Source organism: Tenrec ecaudatus, chromosome 6 (assembly GCF_050624435.1).
Source record: "Tenrec ecaudatus isolate mTenEca1 chromosome 6, mTenEca1.hap1, whole genome shotgun sequence".
Lineage (NCBI taxonomy): Eukaryota > Metazoa > Chordata > Mammalia > Afrosoricida > Tenrecidae > Tenrec > Tenrec ecaudatus.
In genome coordinates, this window is record NC_134535.1 from 13,335,831 (window position 1) to 13,352,325 (window position 16,495).

At 57.6% G+C, this 16,495-nt stretch overlaps 1 protein-coding gene across 1 annotated transcript in view; it reads left to right on the forward strand.

Moving 5' to 3' along the window:
* The first annotated feature begins 943 nt into the window (after window positions 1-943).
* Window positions 944-16,495, forward strand: part of TMPRSS6 (transmembrane serine protease 6) — a 36,834-nt gene continuing 21,282 nt past the window's right edge. The window contains exons 1-6 of the mRNA XM_075550971.1: window positions 944-1,154; window positions 3,702-3,835; window positions 4,904-4,971; window positions 5,446-5,630; window positions 5,912-5,953; window positions 13,895-14,099. Of these exons, the coding sequence (XP_075407086.1) occupies window positions 944-1,154; window positions 3,702-3,835; window positions 4,904-4,971; window positions 5,446-5,630; window positions 5,912-5,953; window positions 13,895-14,099 (845 nt within the window). The remainder of the gene's footprint in view (window positions 1,155-3,701; window positions 3,836-4,903; window positions 4,972-5,445; window positions 5,631-5,911; window positions 5,954-13,894; window positions 14,100-16,495) is intronic.

Genomic DNA, 16,495 nt, shown 5'->3' on the forward strand with positions numbered 1-16,495 from the left:
AGTGAGGCAGGGCTCACCCACCCCACCCCCACCAACCTGCTGGGTGACCCTGGAACTGGGGCTCTCTGACCTCCGTTTCCTCATCTGTGGAGTGGTGCTGGTGGTGAAGGCCAGGGATTGACACCACCCCTGGACAGTGAGGGCAGGGGCCCCTTGGGGGCGGGCGGGGGGGGGGGGGGAGGGGAGGCTAGGACACTCCCGGGTGGGCATCCCATGCGCTCAGGGGTCAGCTGGTTCACAGACCCATTGGAGGTCTGAACAAGTGTGACATGACAACACGGAGTTGCCCCGCCTGGGGACGGTGGTCCCCACATCCCTTGGTGCTGCAAGGCAACACCCGTCAGCTATCTGCATGGGCCTGAACGGATAGGGGTCTTTGCTTCCTTGCCCCCCAACAGTAGACCCTGCGGGGCTGGAGTTGAGGTGGCTGGCTCGGGAACTCCTTGGGGAAGAGAGGAGCATGGCGTTGCTAAGGGAGCTGACATGGTGGGTGGCTCTGCCGGGCAAATGTCCCCAGCAGACTGGACACTGGGCCAGAGCAGACGGCTCGTCAACACCGTGTCACCGTCATCACTAGCTACCCTCGCGCGCACTCCGACGGAGACCCTTGTGCCACCCTGCTGTCCTGTCCCCAGAAACAGCCGACCAACCGCAGCCAGTTTCCTCTACCCCATCTGGTCACTTGGTGCAGGGCCCCTCGGAGCCCAGGGAGGTGGTGTGGCTGAGACGGCAGTGTCCCCAGCGTGCCTGCGCCAGGCGGCTAGCTGGAGTCCCTCCTCCATGAGCAGGGCTCAATGCCCGCTTCCAAAGCCCTGTTGCCTGGGTTGCCATCCTTCTGCCCCCAGGGTCGGTGCCACCTGGCTTCCAAGCACCCTTGGCGCCCAGTGAAGGCTGCTTTGCCAATGCCAGGCAGCTCCCAACCTGTCATCTGCTTCCCTGCAGGATGTCCAGGGCCTCGGCCCCCCGTGTGGCCAATGGGCAGAGCCTCGGTGGTGGCGGCGGCGGCAGCGAGGCTGAGGAGGCAGAGCCAGAGGGCATGTTCAAGGCCCCCAAGGCCACCAAGAGGAAAAGCGGGTACCACCTCCGCCTGGCGCCCCTGTGGCTGGCCCTGGTCCTGCTGGCCCTGGTGGGGGTCCTGCTCTGGTATTTCCTAGGTAAACACGCGGGTCTGCTAGGAGGGGACACTTGGAGAGGGCTTGGGGTGACTTCGGGGCACTGCAGATGAGCCAGGAGTCCAGCTTCACCAATGCCTAGCAGCATGCCGGGTCAACTTGCTTCACCTCTTCGAGCCCCTTCCTGGCCCAAGACAGGACAGAGCTGTAGGCCCATTTGCTGGGTCTGCTGGCTCAGCTCCGTGCCAGGATGCAGCCAATTGTGAAGTGAACCCAGTGTCCTGTGCTTGGGAGGCCAACGGGAGTGTAAACACTGCCTCCCCTGCTCCACAGCCCTCCTGGGCTGCCCCTGGGGCTCTGAGCCAGCTGGGCTCTCCTGGTAGATGCCCGGGCGCCCGGGGCCCAGGTACCAATTAGTCAGCCTGCTCACTTGAGCCCAGCCTAGAGCTTCTCAAGGGTGGGGGCCATGGTGCCATCACCTCTGCGGCTACCAGACCCAGCACAAAGCGGGGGGTGGGGGGAACCCAGGCTTCAGGTCCTTCCAGCGGGGTCTTCCTGCCTGCCCCAGTGTGTGCTCTGGGAAAGGTGGGCTTGGAGTTGGCTTCGGCCCCCCCCACCCCCAGTATTCCAGCCCTGGGAGCAAATGGCTCGTGCTCTGGGCCCATCTATTCCTCCATCCTCCAGTGTGCACTGAGCACACTTCCCTGAACCGCCTGGAGGAGCCTGTACCTTCTTCCTTTGGACCTTGGCGATGGGCAGAGATGGAGAAACACGAGCTGGGGGGCACGGGGGGTGGGGGGAGCTGTGCTCCAGGGGAGGCTGATGCCTTCAGGACCGAGCCCTGTCTCCTGGATGCCAGGCTTGTCCCTATGCCCCCTACCCTCAGATCTCAGATGAGACACTTAGGGTCAAGCCTGGTGTATGCACACAGAGATGGACCTCAGAGGGGGCCGTGGGAGCCAGTGGCAGAAACGACCCACCCTGCCTAAGAGATCAGCAGCTCCCACTGAGCACGCTGCCAAACTGAGCGTCTCCCCTGGCTAAGTCTTCTCACAGCGTGTGTGGGGGGGGGGCGTGTTGGGGGCGGAGTTTCAGACCCTTGGAAAGGAGTCGGAACCCCATGTTGGAGCAGCTGTTAGGGAGACCTGACTAGGCACGGTTCCCCAGGGCACCATTGTGGCGGTGGGCTGGAGCACGAGCTGCTGTCTGGATGTCCCCCAGGTCCCCAGGAGAGAGTGAGGCCTTGCAGAGAGGAGTGGCAAGGGCCAGGCCGGGGGCGGGCATAGGATCCTCTGCCCTTCACCCCCGGAAGGAAGCCAGCACCCCAAATAGCGCGGGGCTTCGGGACCTTCCCGGGCAGCGCAGAGGGATAATTAATCTTTAGGGTAAACCAAAGGGCGGGGCATGGCTGCCCGTGGTCTTTCTCAGCAGCTGAGGCTAATTGCTCCTGATTCCTGATTGCGCACCTGGGGTGAATCCCCCTGGGGAAGCAGGGGTGCCCCAGGGGCCTGGTACCCTGCGACAAGTGTTCCTAAGGCTAAATGGGGAAGCTATGTCATCACCCCCATCCCAGGACTGAGGGTCCAGGACACTTGTCGGAGACTGTGTGGCAAGACACCCAGCCAGCTGCCCCTCTTGTCCCCCTGGTAAAGTCCCTCCAGGCACCAGGTCCCAGCCCCACTGCCTGCCAGGGCCCAGCACCAGCACCGGCCTCAGCATCCATCCAGGCCCTGCACGTGGTACTGTTCCTACCCTTTGTTGCTCCATCACTGTCAGATGGGACAGTCCCAGGTTCCCTTAGACCAGGACATGCAGCTAGCGTGCGCAGAACAAGTGATTGGATGAAGCCCCGTTTGTGGACCTGGCGCTGGAAGCCACCCTCTGCCCATCCGCCAGCACTGAGCTGCACAGAACGGAAATCCGATGATGTTCGAACTTGCTCACCAGGGAAAGATCAAACCCTGCTGCCCCCTCGCCCCACATTCTTCCACCCAAGCCGTTAGTGCCTCATTCTTCCCAGAATCCTCTGCTCGGCCTCAGGACCTTTGCTCCTGCTCTTCCCTGGTCTCCAAAGGGCGTGGGTCTCTGGGTCTCCTCAACCCTCAAACCTCAGCTCCAAGGTCCATCCCCAGCGCAGGACAGGTACCATTCACGTCCTGTGACCCTTGGTGACACAGATGTGACTGTCGCAGCGGCAGCGCCTTGCTGCTGGGTTGACCAGGGAGACCCGCCCCACCACAGCCCCTGCTTAGTGAGGGAAGGAAGCAGAGAGGGCCTCTCGCAGGTACTTCACTGCTGGACCCATGTGGCTGGGTTCCTGGCTTCGCGCCAGTCACCTGGGCCTCTCCTGGGTCAGACTCAGGTCAGCTTCTTCTCCCTAGGAACCTTTGGGACACCATCCATCCAGGGACCCCTCTCCTCCCTGACACATTGGGGCCAGTTTGCCGCTGGGTGCCCCTTGGAGGACCCCGAGAAGGATGCTGGTGCTTTGGTAGCCGAGCCGAGGGTGTGGGGCGGCAGGCTCTCCGCGTGGGGGATAGGGTCCCCCTGATAGCTCAAGGGGCCACACTGCTGTCCCTTCCCGGCCAGGGTACAAGGCGGAGGTGATGGTCAGCCAGGTGTACTCCGGCAGCTTCCGTGTGCTCAATCGCCACTTCTCCCAGGATCTGACCCGCCGGGGGTCCGTCGCCTACCGCAGGGAAATCGCCAAAGCCCAGAAGATGGTATGGAAGACTGGAAGGGTGGGAGGTGGCTGGGGGGTGGGGGTGGGGGTGGGGTAGGGGGTTTTCTCAGGCCACGTTGCACACGCCCTGGACTAGGCGTGCGGAGGAGTCAGCCTGAGGAGCCAGAGGCGGCACCGGGGAGAAGGCAAGTGTCCTGTGGATGGAAGGCAGTTCTGTTCGTTCCCTTGACTAGGGCGGTAGCCTTAGGAGAGTGAGTGTGTGTGGGGGGGGGCGGGGGGGGTTGTCAGGCTGGGCCCTCAGCTCTCCTACTTTACTGGTTGCGGGTGATAGCTGTGGGAGCGGGTCTCTGCAGTCAGCTCTGCCGCTCATAATCCCTGGTGAGCTCGGCCAGCAGGAGGCCTCTGGGGAAATTTTCCTGTGTGGAAATGCTGCAGGGGCTGGCCCTTGGAGGAGAGGGAAATTCTGGGCTGCACCACACCCTCTCCTACAGCCCCCCATCTCGAGCTACTCATCAACCCGCCTCCCCGCTCCTGGCTGCTCTCCTGCCCACCTCTCACTTTCCAACTGGGGGTTCCTTAAAGGCCCCCCAACATGCTCAAAGCCCCTTGCCTCACCTCCCCCACTCTGTTTCCTTGGGGACCAACCTGAGGCTTTCTGCGATCTCGGGGGTGGGATGAAACACAGGTGCTCTCTAAGTGACCCGGGGAGCTTCCCGACCCCACCTGGAATATGTGCCCAGACTGCCCAGCCGAGCTCGCTGTCCAGGTGGGCAAGGAGGGCACTCAGGCTTTGCAGTGTTGATGAGCGAGCTTCCAAGAGGGGGCACGAAGGCTGCGGACATTGGGCTGAGAGTGACGTCCAGAGGGGCCAGTGCCTGGCTGTGCAAGAGAGGGGACAGAGAGGCAGAGAGGGTGTGAGGTCAATGCCTTGGCTGGGCCATTGACCACCTTGTGAGCCCAAGAGAGCCCCCCCCCCCCACCGCCCACCACCCTCCACGGGATTCCCCAGCACCCTCTGTCAGGCAGGGCTGCGAGGTGGGAAGGTGGGTGCGGGGAGAGCTATCCCGGGGGCAGGGATCCCCAGAGCTGGTGCTCTTCCCCCTCACAGCTCCAGACGCTCATTGCCAGCACCCGCCTGGGGCCTTACTACAATTCCAGCTCCATCTACTCCTTTGGGTAAGTTGCCTCTGGATCCCCGCAGCCTGGTCCAGCCTCAGACTGAAAGCGTGGGGGCAGTGGGGAGGGTGCCCTGTGGGAAGCTGCAGCAGCATGCGCACATTGAAGTGGGGAAACTGAGGCACAGATCCTAAGGGATTTGGCTTCTTGTGTTCGGCCGCATACCCCGGGGCTGGATGACACGTGCTCATGGAGGGCCCGGTGGGTACGCTGAGGGTGAGGTGGGGGCGTAGGCCCTGGGGTCGGCCATTATGATGTGCTCTGTGCCAACCTAGCCCCTTTGCCTCAGTTCCCTCACCTGCAAGATGGGCCTCAGGCAGAGCTTGTGGGGGAAGGGAGTGGGGAACTGCAGCCGGGTCGGCACAAACACTCAATAAGCCTGAGCCACCGTTGGTTTGGGAGTCGTGGGACCAACCCGGCATGACCTGGGCCAGGCTGCGAGCTCCTTCCCTGCCTTTTTTCCACCTGTCTTAGGGAGGGCCCCTTGACCTGCTTCTTCTGGTTCATCCTGCAAATCCCTGAGAACCGGCGGCCACTGCTGAGCCCCGACGTGGTGCGGGCACTGCTGGTGGAGGAGCTGCAGTCCTCCGGGAACAGCTCGGCCGCAGCGCCCTACCTGGCTGACTACGAGGTGGACGCCGAGGGCCTGGTCATCCTGGGTCAGTATTGTGGTGCGGTATGCAGCTGGTGGAGGGTGAGCTGCAGAGGCAAGGCCTGGGGAGGTGACCGGGGCTCTGGCCACTGCCAGGAAGGCCTTCCAAGCCCGAGGGACCAGGAGCCAGGAGGGAGGGGTGGAGGGGACCGAGGGTCCCTGGGTACCTATCAGACAAGACTGGCACTGGCAGCCTCTGGCGTTTTGAAATTCGGGATTTTTGCCTTCGTGGGCCTATTTGTGTTCACTTGTGCTTGTCGTGTTCCTGTTGTGCTTTATTTTTGACAGAGGCCAGCGTGAAAGACCTCGTTGTTCTGAATTCCACGCTGGGTACGCGCCTTTTTCTGTGCCCCGCTCCCTCCCCGCCCCCTCCTTTCCAGTGGCGTTCTTGGCTTGGCCGAGGACCACGTGATTTCTGTGGTGGGTGTGGGGATCCCTGGGGTACAACCCCAAAGGGTGCAGAGCAAGGCCTGGGCAGGTGAGGGGCCGGGGAGTCCACATGTGTGTGGCTGTCGTGTCCGTGGGTGTGCCTGCGTGAGGCTTTATATCGATGTGACTCTGCCTTGCTATCACTCACTCCAACTTCCCCACGAGCCACGCTCTCCCCAGACGGTTGGCAGTAATGTTGCCAGTTTAAGGTAGAACAGTCACTTGCGGGGTTTAAACACCTTTGTTGGTTTGGTTTTGGGTGGGTGAACAGTGCTGTTGTATTCAAGTTGCTCCCCGACTCTGCCTACCTCCTGTTTTTTCTCTTTCTTAGCCAGGCTGCTTTGCCCTCTCTGAGCCCCCTTGCCTCCACCCCGAGGCCATTGCTGGAGTCCCCTGGATCTGGGCCAACAGGCCACATCCTTCCAGCTGAGCCCAGAGCAGCAGGGCAGCAGCTGGACAATCCCACTGTCGCACACCAGGGGCTACTCTTTGCTCCATCTGGCAACCCTTGGGGTAGCACAGTGCACCACCTGTGCAGCCCCACCCCGGGGGGACACTCTGGAGAGTTTCCACCCAGAGCAGCCCACTCTCTCGCTGCCAAAGAGTCGATGCGACTCAGCAACCCTCTGGGGCAGGGTAGAACTGCCTCTCTGGGTTTCAGAGATTAACTCTTTGTCTGGAGTAGACAGCCTCCTCCTCCTCCCCCGCCTTAACCCACACCAGCACCCTATAGCTAAAACACAGCTCACTGCTCCTGAGTGCATTCTAACTCATAACCACTCCGCACGGCAGACTAGAACTGTCCTTTAGAGTCTCCGGGGCCGGAAATCTTTACGGGAGTAGAGAGTGGTTTCCAACTGCTGGGCTTTTTGGGGTGGTTTCCAACTGCTAGTCTTTCTGTAGCAGCCAAACGCATCGCCCACTGAGCCCCCAGCTCCTTACAGCACCGCCAGGGCTCCTAAGTTACTAACAACAACAAAATTTTTTTAACCCAACAAACTCACTGCCGTGAAATAGATGCCAGCTCATAGCAACCCTATAGGACAGGGTGGCATGGCCCCTGTGTGAATTTCTCAGAGGGCAAATCTTTACAGGTGTTAGAAAAAACAATAATAAAGTTTAAAAACCAGACTTCTCCTGAAGAGCGGCGGGTGGTTTCAGACTGCTGGCCTTGCAGTTAGCAGCCCCGGCTCGTAATCACTACGCCAACAGTTCATAGCACAAGGAATGCTGGCATGAGGTTCTAAAATTAGATCCGAACTAGTCAGCATCCTGTCGAACCTTGCAACGATAACCCGTGGGGTTATCTTTTCTACTGAATCAAAAGCAGGTGCAACATCTCCGTCTGGGGAAAATCAACATTGAACTTGGAACCCTGAGTCTGGGACCTGATCATTAAGTAGCCCACATGGTGTTAGAGAGCTCCTGCTCCCTCAGCTGTATTGGACGGAAGTTAGGGCAAAGCCTGGGCTTTTGGGGCTGCAGCCTGTGAGCCAAGAAAGGGTCTTGCACCCTTCAGTGGCTAAAGCATGCAGGTGTGGCAAGTTGTTTTCTCTCTTGTTGGAGAAGAAGTCCCTCTATCCCCATCTACCTTAGACCCAAAAGGGGGTTCTTGATGTGTGTGCATCAAACAATGAAAGATAACACACAAGGCCAATATAGAAGGCACGGTTCCCAAGCATCACCAATTTCCATAAAAATCATTGTTTTCCAAAACAAAGAACTTGCGTCTGGCAGCGAGCAGCTGGTGGTCCGGTCCCTCCGGTCCCTGGTGCTGGGCTCCTCTGGGTGTCTGCGCGCAGGCTGTGGGGTCTTCAAGGCCCTGGTGCTCCCGATGATGCCACTGTGCTCTTGGGAGAGCGTGACGGAGAGAGACGTCTCCGATGACTCGTAGGACTTCTCCAAATGCAGTGCTGACCGTTCCGTCCCCTCAAAAGTTCCGTGTGGATAAACCCTGCTCTCTGGGACCTGCGGTGGGTGGCCTGGTTGCATGTGTGTGGGGGGGTGCTCCTCACGGTCATTGTTTGCTACATGTCACCATGGAGTTGGGGGCACTTGTCTCTGCCCTAGAGAGCTGGTTATTGCACCCCCAGACCACCCCTTGTCATCTGTGGTTCACAGCAGACTTGGAGCTCAGAGATCTTCCTGGGATTGGTTAGAACGCAGAACACACAGGCTTCCTGTGCAGATGGGGTGTCCTGAGGGCAGGGTCCACAAGATACAGGTGGCCCTGAGGCCCCCCTGAGAAACTCAGAGAGCCATGTTTCCCAAAGTGAGCAATACTGCCCCTTGTCAGGGGCGCGGGGGTGGGTTCTAGAAGGATCCAGGGGGGCTGCAGAATCAGATTGCTATACTTTATCCTGGGTGGTGGGCTAGAGGACAAATGCTTTTCATTGTCTGGGGGTAGGGGTGGGTGCTGAGTGATTTTTCACGCCCCCCTGGAAAGGAGGCATCAACCAAATACATTTGAGATCCCAAACCTCACCGCTGCCACCAAGTCGATACCGACTCCCAGCGACCCCATAGGACAGGGTGGAACGGCTCTTGTGAGTTTCAGAGACGGTCACCGTTCATGGGAATAGAAAGGTCTTTTTTCCCTGATGAGCAGCCAGTGGTTTAGAATGGCTGATCTTATGGTTAGCTGCCCAACTTGTAACCTCTGTGCCACCAGAGTCAAAACAAAAAGCCAGCCAACCCCTGCATGCTGGCCGTCTGAGACGAGCCTGGCGTTCTGGGGACCCGCTGCTGCACATCACAGCCTGGCCTCTCAAGCTGTCCTCTCGGCTCGCCCATGTCAGCCTTTGAGCACAGGCCCCTTTGGCCTCTGGCAGCTCAGGGTGACCCTCGGGGTCAGCCAGCCAGCGGTCCCAGTGAGGAATGGACATTGGAGGGGGTGGGGGGCAGGCACCTGGTTATCCTGCCCTGGCCGCCCTTGCTCAGGCTTCCTCCTTGCCGGCATGCTGGTGGTGAGGTGTGAACCTCCGGGCTATTTGAGTGCTCCTGTGTGTGTGTGAGTGCAAACGTGCACACCCCCTGGGCACAAGTATGGCCCGGGCCTTGGAGCCCAGGACAGCCCGCCCATCGCCTGCTCAGAGTCTGAGTGTCTCCTGTTCTGACCACTGCTTATCCTTCTAAGTAAGTGCTCCCCAGAGCCTGTCACCAAATGCCAGGATAGCCCTGCCTTCCCGACCCAGTACGCTGATCTCAGAGCACTTCCTCTCTGCCCAGCTCGTCTCTTGGCCAGGGACATCCTAGGCACTGGGGCCCCATGGGCAATGCAGGCACATAAACAGATCCTCACAACGAGGGCGGTGCTAGAATAGCGGCCCCAGAGAGCCCAAAGGGAGGGAACTGGGCTGCCCCGGGGACAGAACCAGACACCAGGGGATGCACTCCTAGGCAGGGAAGGGGCATGTCTCTGGAGGAAGGCCCCGCCCAGCGCCCAGCGTGCTGGGAGCCCAGAGGTGAGCAACTGCTCCTGACTTGGGGATCCAGGAAGCATTCAGAGAGGAGGAAACAGCAGACATGGGCCTCAAGACGGGGGGGGGGGGGGGGGGGATTTGTCCAGTCCACTCGGAGCGGAGGGCACTCTGGACAGAGGGAATGGGGGAGCAAAGGCTGGAAGGCGGGACATGCCAGGTGCCTGGACCCCAGAGGTGTGTCTCCAGGAAGCCCAGAGACCAGCAGGGGCCTCTCCACTTCACTAGCCAAAGAGCAAAGGAATCAGTCAACTGTGATGAAAAAGGGGGAGTGCAGAACAGAATGACTAAGTTCTCATAGATTCCAGATTTCCCGTAGCTATGGAGGCTGGGTGAACCCCTAAAACTACCAGCCCCTGAGGTCACCTTCAGATCTTAAACCAAAGATGCCCCTCCAAAGTGGTCTTCACACCAAGCCAGAGTGTAGCTTCACTGGTAAAGAATGCCTGCCTTGAGCATTGGGATCTTTAAGAAAGTCTACTGCTATGGGATCTAAGGAGCCCTGACAGCGTAGTGGGTGATGCATGTGGCTGCTAACCACAAGGCCAAGAGTTCGAAACCACCAGCCACCCTGTGGGAGAAAGATGAGGAATCCTACTCCCATAGTGATTTACTGTCTCAGAAACCCATGGGAGCAGTTCCACCCTGTCTCATGGGGTCAGTTGGTCAGTTGGAGTCAGATGAGACTCGATAGCAGCGAGTGTTTATATGGAGTCAAAGCGACAAGAGCAGCTGGGAAGGTTAGCTAGGAAGCCCCAAGGGCAGTGAGTTCACATTAATGGGGGAGGGACAACTCAGAAACGTGGGTGGGGTTGGGAATGGCTGTACACCTCACATCATGCCACCAATGCTTCTGACTGTCCCTGAGGAAACTCCTCAATGGGTGTGTTTTGCAGTGACAGACAAATAAAAGTCTATACAGCGTAACCAGTAGAATGGTAAAATCAAAGCTTCTGGTGCGGAGCGAGATTCAAAGGAATGCAGGTCCCTCAGAAGGGTCAGGCGGGACATCTGGAGCAGCTGCCCCTGGGGGACTCAGAGTGGCCAGGGTCCCAGGGGAGCAAAAGAACAGACCCTCCATTCTCATCTTGATCTTCAGACCCTCTCAGAGACGGAGGTGAGCCCGGGGCTGTTACTGGGAGACAGAACTCAGCGCTTAGCAGCTCCCCCAGGGCCACCCAGCTGGCGTGTGGCTGCCTGAAAGGTCTGGGATTCATCCCCACGTCCCTGCACACGGCTTGAGACCCTGTCAGCTCCAAGGGAGGGGATGTCTGTCCGTCTGTTCCTCCTGGTCCTGGCCCTGGCTCCGGCACAGAGAGAGGTGGGGCTGCCGCTTTCAGCAAATGCATGGAGCAGCCAGTGACACTGCTCAGGTCCAGATGCGAGGGGCGAGACACACAGAGCTGGTGTGGGGGGACCATGAGTATCTCAGTGATGGAGAAGGGGCTGTGAAGTGGGCCAGTCAATGGGCTTGGCCAGGTCTGAGCTTCCAGCAGGGCCAACAGAAGGGGGGCATGCCAAGGGACTTATTCCCCAGCCCCCTCTGTCCCACGGCCACCCATGGAAGAACAATCCATGTCGTTATTGGACACCAACTGTGAGCCTTGTGCCCAACCCTGAACCACCAACCTTTCTCAGCCTCGTGGCCCACTGCCTGGTCAGAATCCACACCCTGGTTCTCCACTTGAGAACACCGGATCTGGGAGGGATTGGACTGGATGGCGAATCAGCCCACAGCATGGGGACAAGGCGGGGCACAATCCCGGCCGGCCCCCCTTGCTCTGCTCGAGTCAAGTGCTCAGTGCGTGCTCCTTATTGTCTTGTTATGGTCTCATTTTCATTAGCTCAAAACCCACTTCCTCTCCCTTGGGGTACTCCAGGCCCCTCTGGCCTATACCCCTGCTCCCCACCTCTCTTAGGGCCCTAGTGCTAGGCTCATAGAGATATCACAAGGTGGGTGACATTGAGAAACAGTCATCTATTTTCTCACAGAAAGAATCCAAATCAGGGTTTTGGCCATGGGGCTGTCTCCCTCCTCATTTCTGGTGACTGCCATGCCCCAGGGACTTCCTTGGGACTCTTGGTTTTTGTTTCTCGGCACCTGTCTCTCCCACTATGCACACATGCGCACACTGTGCTCTTTTCATAATTCAGACGGGATTCGGGTTAGGAGCCACGACTCTGATCAGATCTCACCAATTGTGCTAGTCTGGGTACTTTAGAGAAACAAATCCACAGAAACTCATATATGAGTTTTATGTAAAGGTTAAGTGCACACCAAGAAAACATCCCAACCCAGTGCTGCCCAAGCCCACAAGTCCAACATTAATCCACTAACCTATATGTGCAACACCAGTCCACAAAGTCCTCCATCTCACAAAACAGACACAACGGTGCCGACTGCAGGAGGAAAGCCGAGTCAGTGAGTGTGTAAGCATCTCAGCGCTGGCAGAGGTCTCCATAAAGGTGCTCCAGCACCCAGGGCTACATCAGGATAGGTCCATGTGGCTTCTCCTTGGGGATGGCTTGCAGGAAGTCAGCCTTTCAAGCTGAAGCAGGGAACTGCTAAGGAGCTGCACCCTGGTGGGACTGTCACAAAGCAAGAGATCCAAGAACTAGAAAGACAAGGCTCATCGAGCCATTTATCCCTCCACCCTTCAATTAACCCCGCCTGTGTTTATTGGCCAGGTTGGCACAATAAGCTAACTCACCAACATAGCCAAAGAAATGCCCTATTTCCAAACAGGTATATCTTACAGGTATAATGGTTAGGATTTCCGGATGGAAAAATTCTATTACCTTTTCCCCAAACATGTTGCTTCTTTCTCCATTCCCTCTCCCTCCCCCTCCCACTGCCACTTTTTCTTAAAGTTTTTTCCGACACATCATCCTGTCCTGCAGCACTTAGAGGTGTCAGCATACTCAGAGTTGGGCTGTCATTGTCATTACAAGTTTACAACATGCACTCACAACTGTTAGCTCCCTGTGTTCCCCTAACCTCCCCTGCCATCACCCTAAGGGACTGTGAATTCAGTCACTGTCTCTAGAGGTTCAATATCCTGGATGGCACATAAAGAGAAGCACCACCCCACCCCCACAACAATCACAAAATAAAACAGAAAAGCCGTGACCCCAAACGAGAAGAGCCCAAGTAAAACCAAGAGCAAGTTCAAAACAAGTCAAAGGGGCTCGCAAATGACCAGAGGTTGGATTTCGATTGGAAGGGCGGGGGGTTTTGTTCCAGTTCTCAGTGTTTTCTCTGTTTGGTTGTTTGGTTGATTTTTCTCACTATATGCCAATTTTTAAGAATTGGTACCACCTTTTTACTTCCTTATTTTGGAGCCATTTGGGCCACCTGTAATTCACATATCACACACGCCATTTCTTTTCATCTGAAACCCCTGTTTTGTTCCTCTCCCTGTGACAGACTGACTTCATCTTCCAGGTGGATACACTTGGCCCCAGTATCTGTTGGCCAGGCACAGACTTGCAGTTGTTACATTGTATCTGTCTGCCTGGCACAGACTCACAGTTGTTACATTGTATCTGTGCGGCAGAGTTTCTGCATTACTTCCCCCACCCACAGGCATTACATTAGGTTGCTGTATCAATCTTCTGCATTAGATTGTTGTATCAATCTTGCTGCTAGGAAATGTCTGTCCCTGCATATGTTCCTTGATCTTCAGGGCATATCCTCAGTCAAGAGAGATTCCTGGGTCCCGTATGGGCGCAGAAGCAAAGGGTTAGGATTCTGGATGGGTCCTTTGGGGAGGCATCGTTCAGTCCCTATCAGGACTCAGTCTTTGTGCATGAACCTTGCCTGACCTTCCATAGCTACCTGGTGTTGGGGGCGGGGACGGGACTGGCCAGGGCCATCCTTCCCCTGGACCTAAGGGCCTGCCTCCTCCTCCAGCACCACTTCCTGCTCAGACGACACCCATTACCCATTACCATTACCCATTACACAATTCATTTCCCGAGTTGTGACCCCAGAACTTCCTGGGTCCACGAGTCAGCTCAGAGGTCTCCCCTTCTGACCTATGGCTGCCTGTGCCTGTATCTGTCTACTAGCCTGTCCTTAGTGTCCCTGCATGATCTGGAGGAGGTGGTGTGTGTGTGTGTTCTGTGAATAAGTGTTTGGACTTGTGAATGAATGAATGAGGAGACTAGATCTGGGAAGATGTATGTGGTGGGGGTGGGGGGATCAGAGAAGGTTAGACCACCACATGTCTGGGCTGACCCTGTCCAGTGGCTGCCCCTGGCCTGTCCCTGCCCTCTGAGACCCCATGCAGGATCTAGCTCCCCAAGGCTTCTCATCTCGGTTAACGGGTGCTAGGGGGCCTGTCCCTCTCCCCACCTCCAGGCTGCTACCGCTACAACTACGTGGGCGAGGGCCAGGTGCTCAAGCTGAAGGGGCCGGACAGAGAAGCCCACAATTGCCTGTGGCACCTGCAGGCCCCTGACAACCTCATGATCAAGCTCCGGCTGGAGTGGGTTGTGGCCAATTGCCAGGACCGGCTGGCCATGTACGACGCAGCCGGGCCCCTGGAGAAGAGGCTCATCACTTCGTGAGTGCCAGGGCAGGTGGGGGTGGAGAGGGAGGGCCTGGGCTGGGGGTGGGAGGCCCAGTTCGAGTCAGCGGGAAGACCCAGCATTCTGAAAGAAGGAGATTCGTTCGGGAGCTTGGGCCTGGGTGTCTGAGAGCATGACTAGCCCCGAGTGAGGAGGATGAAGATGGCTGCCCTGGGGAGGGCCTTCCTGAGCCTCAGTTTCCTCTTCTGTAACAAAGCAATGGTGCTCAAGGACACTCAAGGTCACATCTGGGAAGCCATATGGCTTAGTGCAATGTTCCAGAATCTGATCTCCTGAACTCTCAGCCCCTCCCAGCTCAGCTTCTTGTTAAATTGGGTGCCTAGGTGGGTGGTGAGTCTCCAGGCTTCTCTGAGCCTGTTCCCACCTCTGTCACGTGGGTGTACAATCATACTTGCTTACCATGGAGGGCTTTTTTTGAGATTTAAAGGCAGATCATGTGTCAAGACCCCCCCCCCCACCCTGGGCACACAGAGGATGTCCAGCAAATGTTGACCTCTGCTATGATCATGGCACAAATCTAGCTGGGGCTGGCCCAAGGCGTGGGGAGGAGGGCCACTTTGAACTTGAAGTCATGGTGACTGGGAGCTCCTTCAAGTTTCTGATAGAGGGCCGGGACTTTGGAATGTGGAATCTGATGGTAGAGTGCAGACGTGACCAGCCTCTGCACAGATCTGAGACAGGAAACCAAACCCAAACCCAATTCACTGCCCTCGAGTCTATTCCAACTCACAAGGCCCCAGAGCACAAGGCAGAACTGCCCCCTAGGGGTTTCTAAGGCTGTAACTTATGGGAACAGAGAGCCTCATCTTTTTCTCAAAAAGCAGCTGGTCGTTTGGAACTGCTGACCTTGTGGCTAGCAGTCTAACTCGCAAGCCATTCGGCCATCAAGGGGAGGGGCTGAGCACAGAGGGTTCTGTAGGAGGAAGAACCCCGGATCCTCGCTGAGCACTTATTTGTCACTAGGCGCTGGGGGGTACCTCCTGTGTCCTGCTTGGGACAGGTCCCAGCTTCAAGGGGGCAGGGGTGGGTACTGGAAAATCTGTGTGTGCAGAACAAGACCAGAACTGGAGGTGGGTCTGCAGGAGGACTGCCCCCATTTCCCCTCCCCGGCAGAGTTGCTCGGTGATATGACTGGGCTGTGTGGGGCTGGGCTCCCAGAGGATGCTGGGAAATGCTGAGAATCCAGATACCTAGGGCTGCAGGTGGGGGTGGGAGCAGCTTAGCTTTGACCCTCAGAGAAGATCTAGACTACCCAGGGCAGACAAGAACAGGGTCCCCCACCTTACCCCAGAGCTGCTGGTCTTCGGTGGTGATGGGAAAGCTGAGAAGGTGGGAACCTGTTCACCTTCCTCCACCAGGTGGACGACTGCGTCGTAAGTCGTCTGCCCATGAGGGTCGGGGGTGGGGTCCTGTCTTTTGCAGCAATGACTGCTGAAACCCAGCACGATAAAGCCCCCACAGAGAAAGCTGCACCTGACACCTGGTGCTGGCAGAGAACACTCAAAGTACCACAGGTTGTCGAAAGAACAAACACATCTGTCTTGGAAGCAGTACAGCCACATGCTCCTTAGAGGCAAAGATGGAAAATCATAATTTTTAAAAGCAACCAAGATGCCAAGTCTTAGACGGCAAGACTTAGTTTCACATACTTTAGACGTGTTGTCTGGAGAGACCAGTCCCTGGAGAAGGGCATCCTGCTTGCAGAGGGACAGTGAAAAAAGAGGAAGGTCCTCACCGAGACGGACTGACACAGTGACTGCAGCCATGGGCTGGGTTCAGTCAGGACAAAGGGAGCCAGGAAATGGGTGTGCCTGCTCAGTCATGGGGATGGGGGCAGGTGGGGGGGTTAGTTAGGAAATGTGAGCTCCCTCCCTGGAAGCACCGGGGTAGGAGAGCAAGGGAAACGTCACCCCAGCTCTGTCTACACCAGGACGGGCCTGTAAACTCAGCATTGGGCCACGGCAATCTGAAGAGCCCTCTCACGGCAGGCGTTCTGGGCCTGTAAAGGGCCCCGTCGGATTGGGTTGCTACCGGGCTCCAGCCAGTTGGCTCCGATGCATAGCTCAACTTAAGGAAGCACAGCCCAGCAAGCCCTCTGATGCCTGGGCCTGTGGTTGCAGCCGCGGTCTCAGTCCGTCTCCGAGCGACCCTGCTTCTTTCCCATGGGCCCTCTGGTAAAACCCCGAGGGGCGGGCTTTCTGTTCCAGCTCTCAGGCACCAAGCTTGGGATGGTCTTTCTGGGGCTCCCTGAGGTGTCCCAGACTCTCCAGGCCTTCTTTCTGTGCCCACCCGGGGCCTCAGGTCAGGCACGGTCCCTACCGAGCACAGGTGATGGGACTGTTCAGCTGGGGACACCACTCAGCCCTAGGGC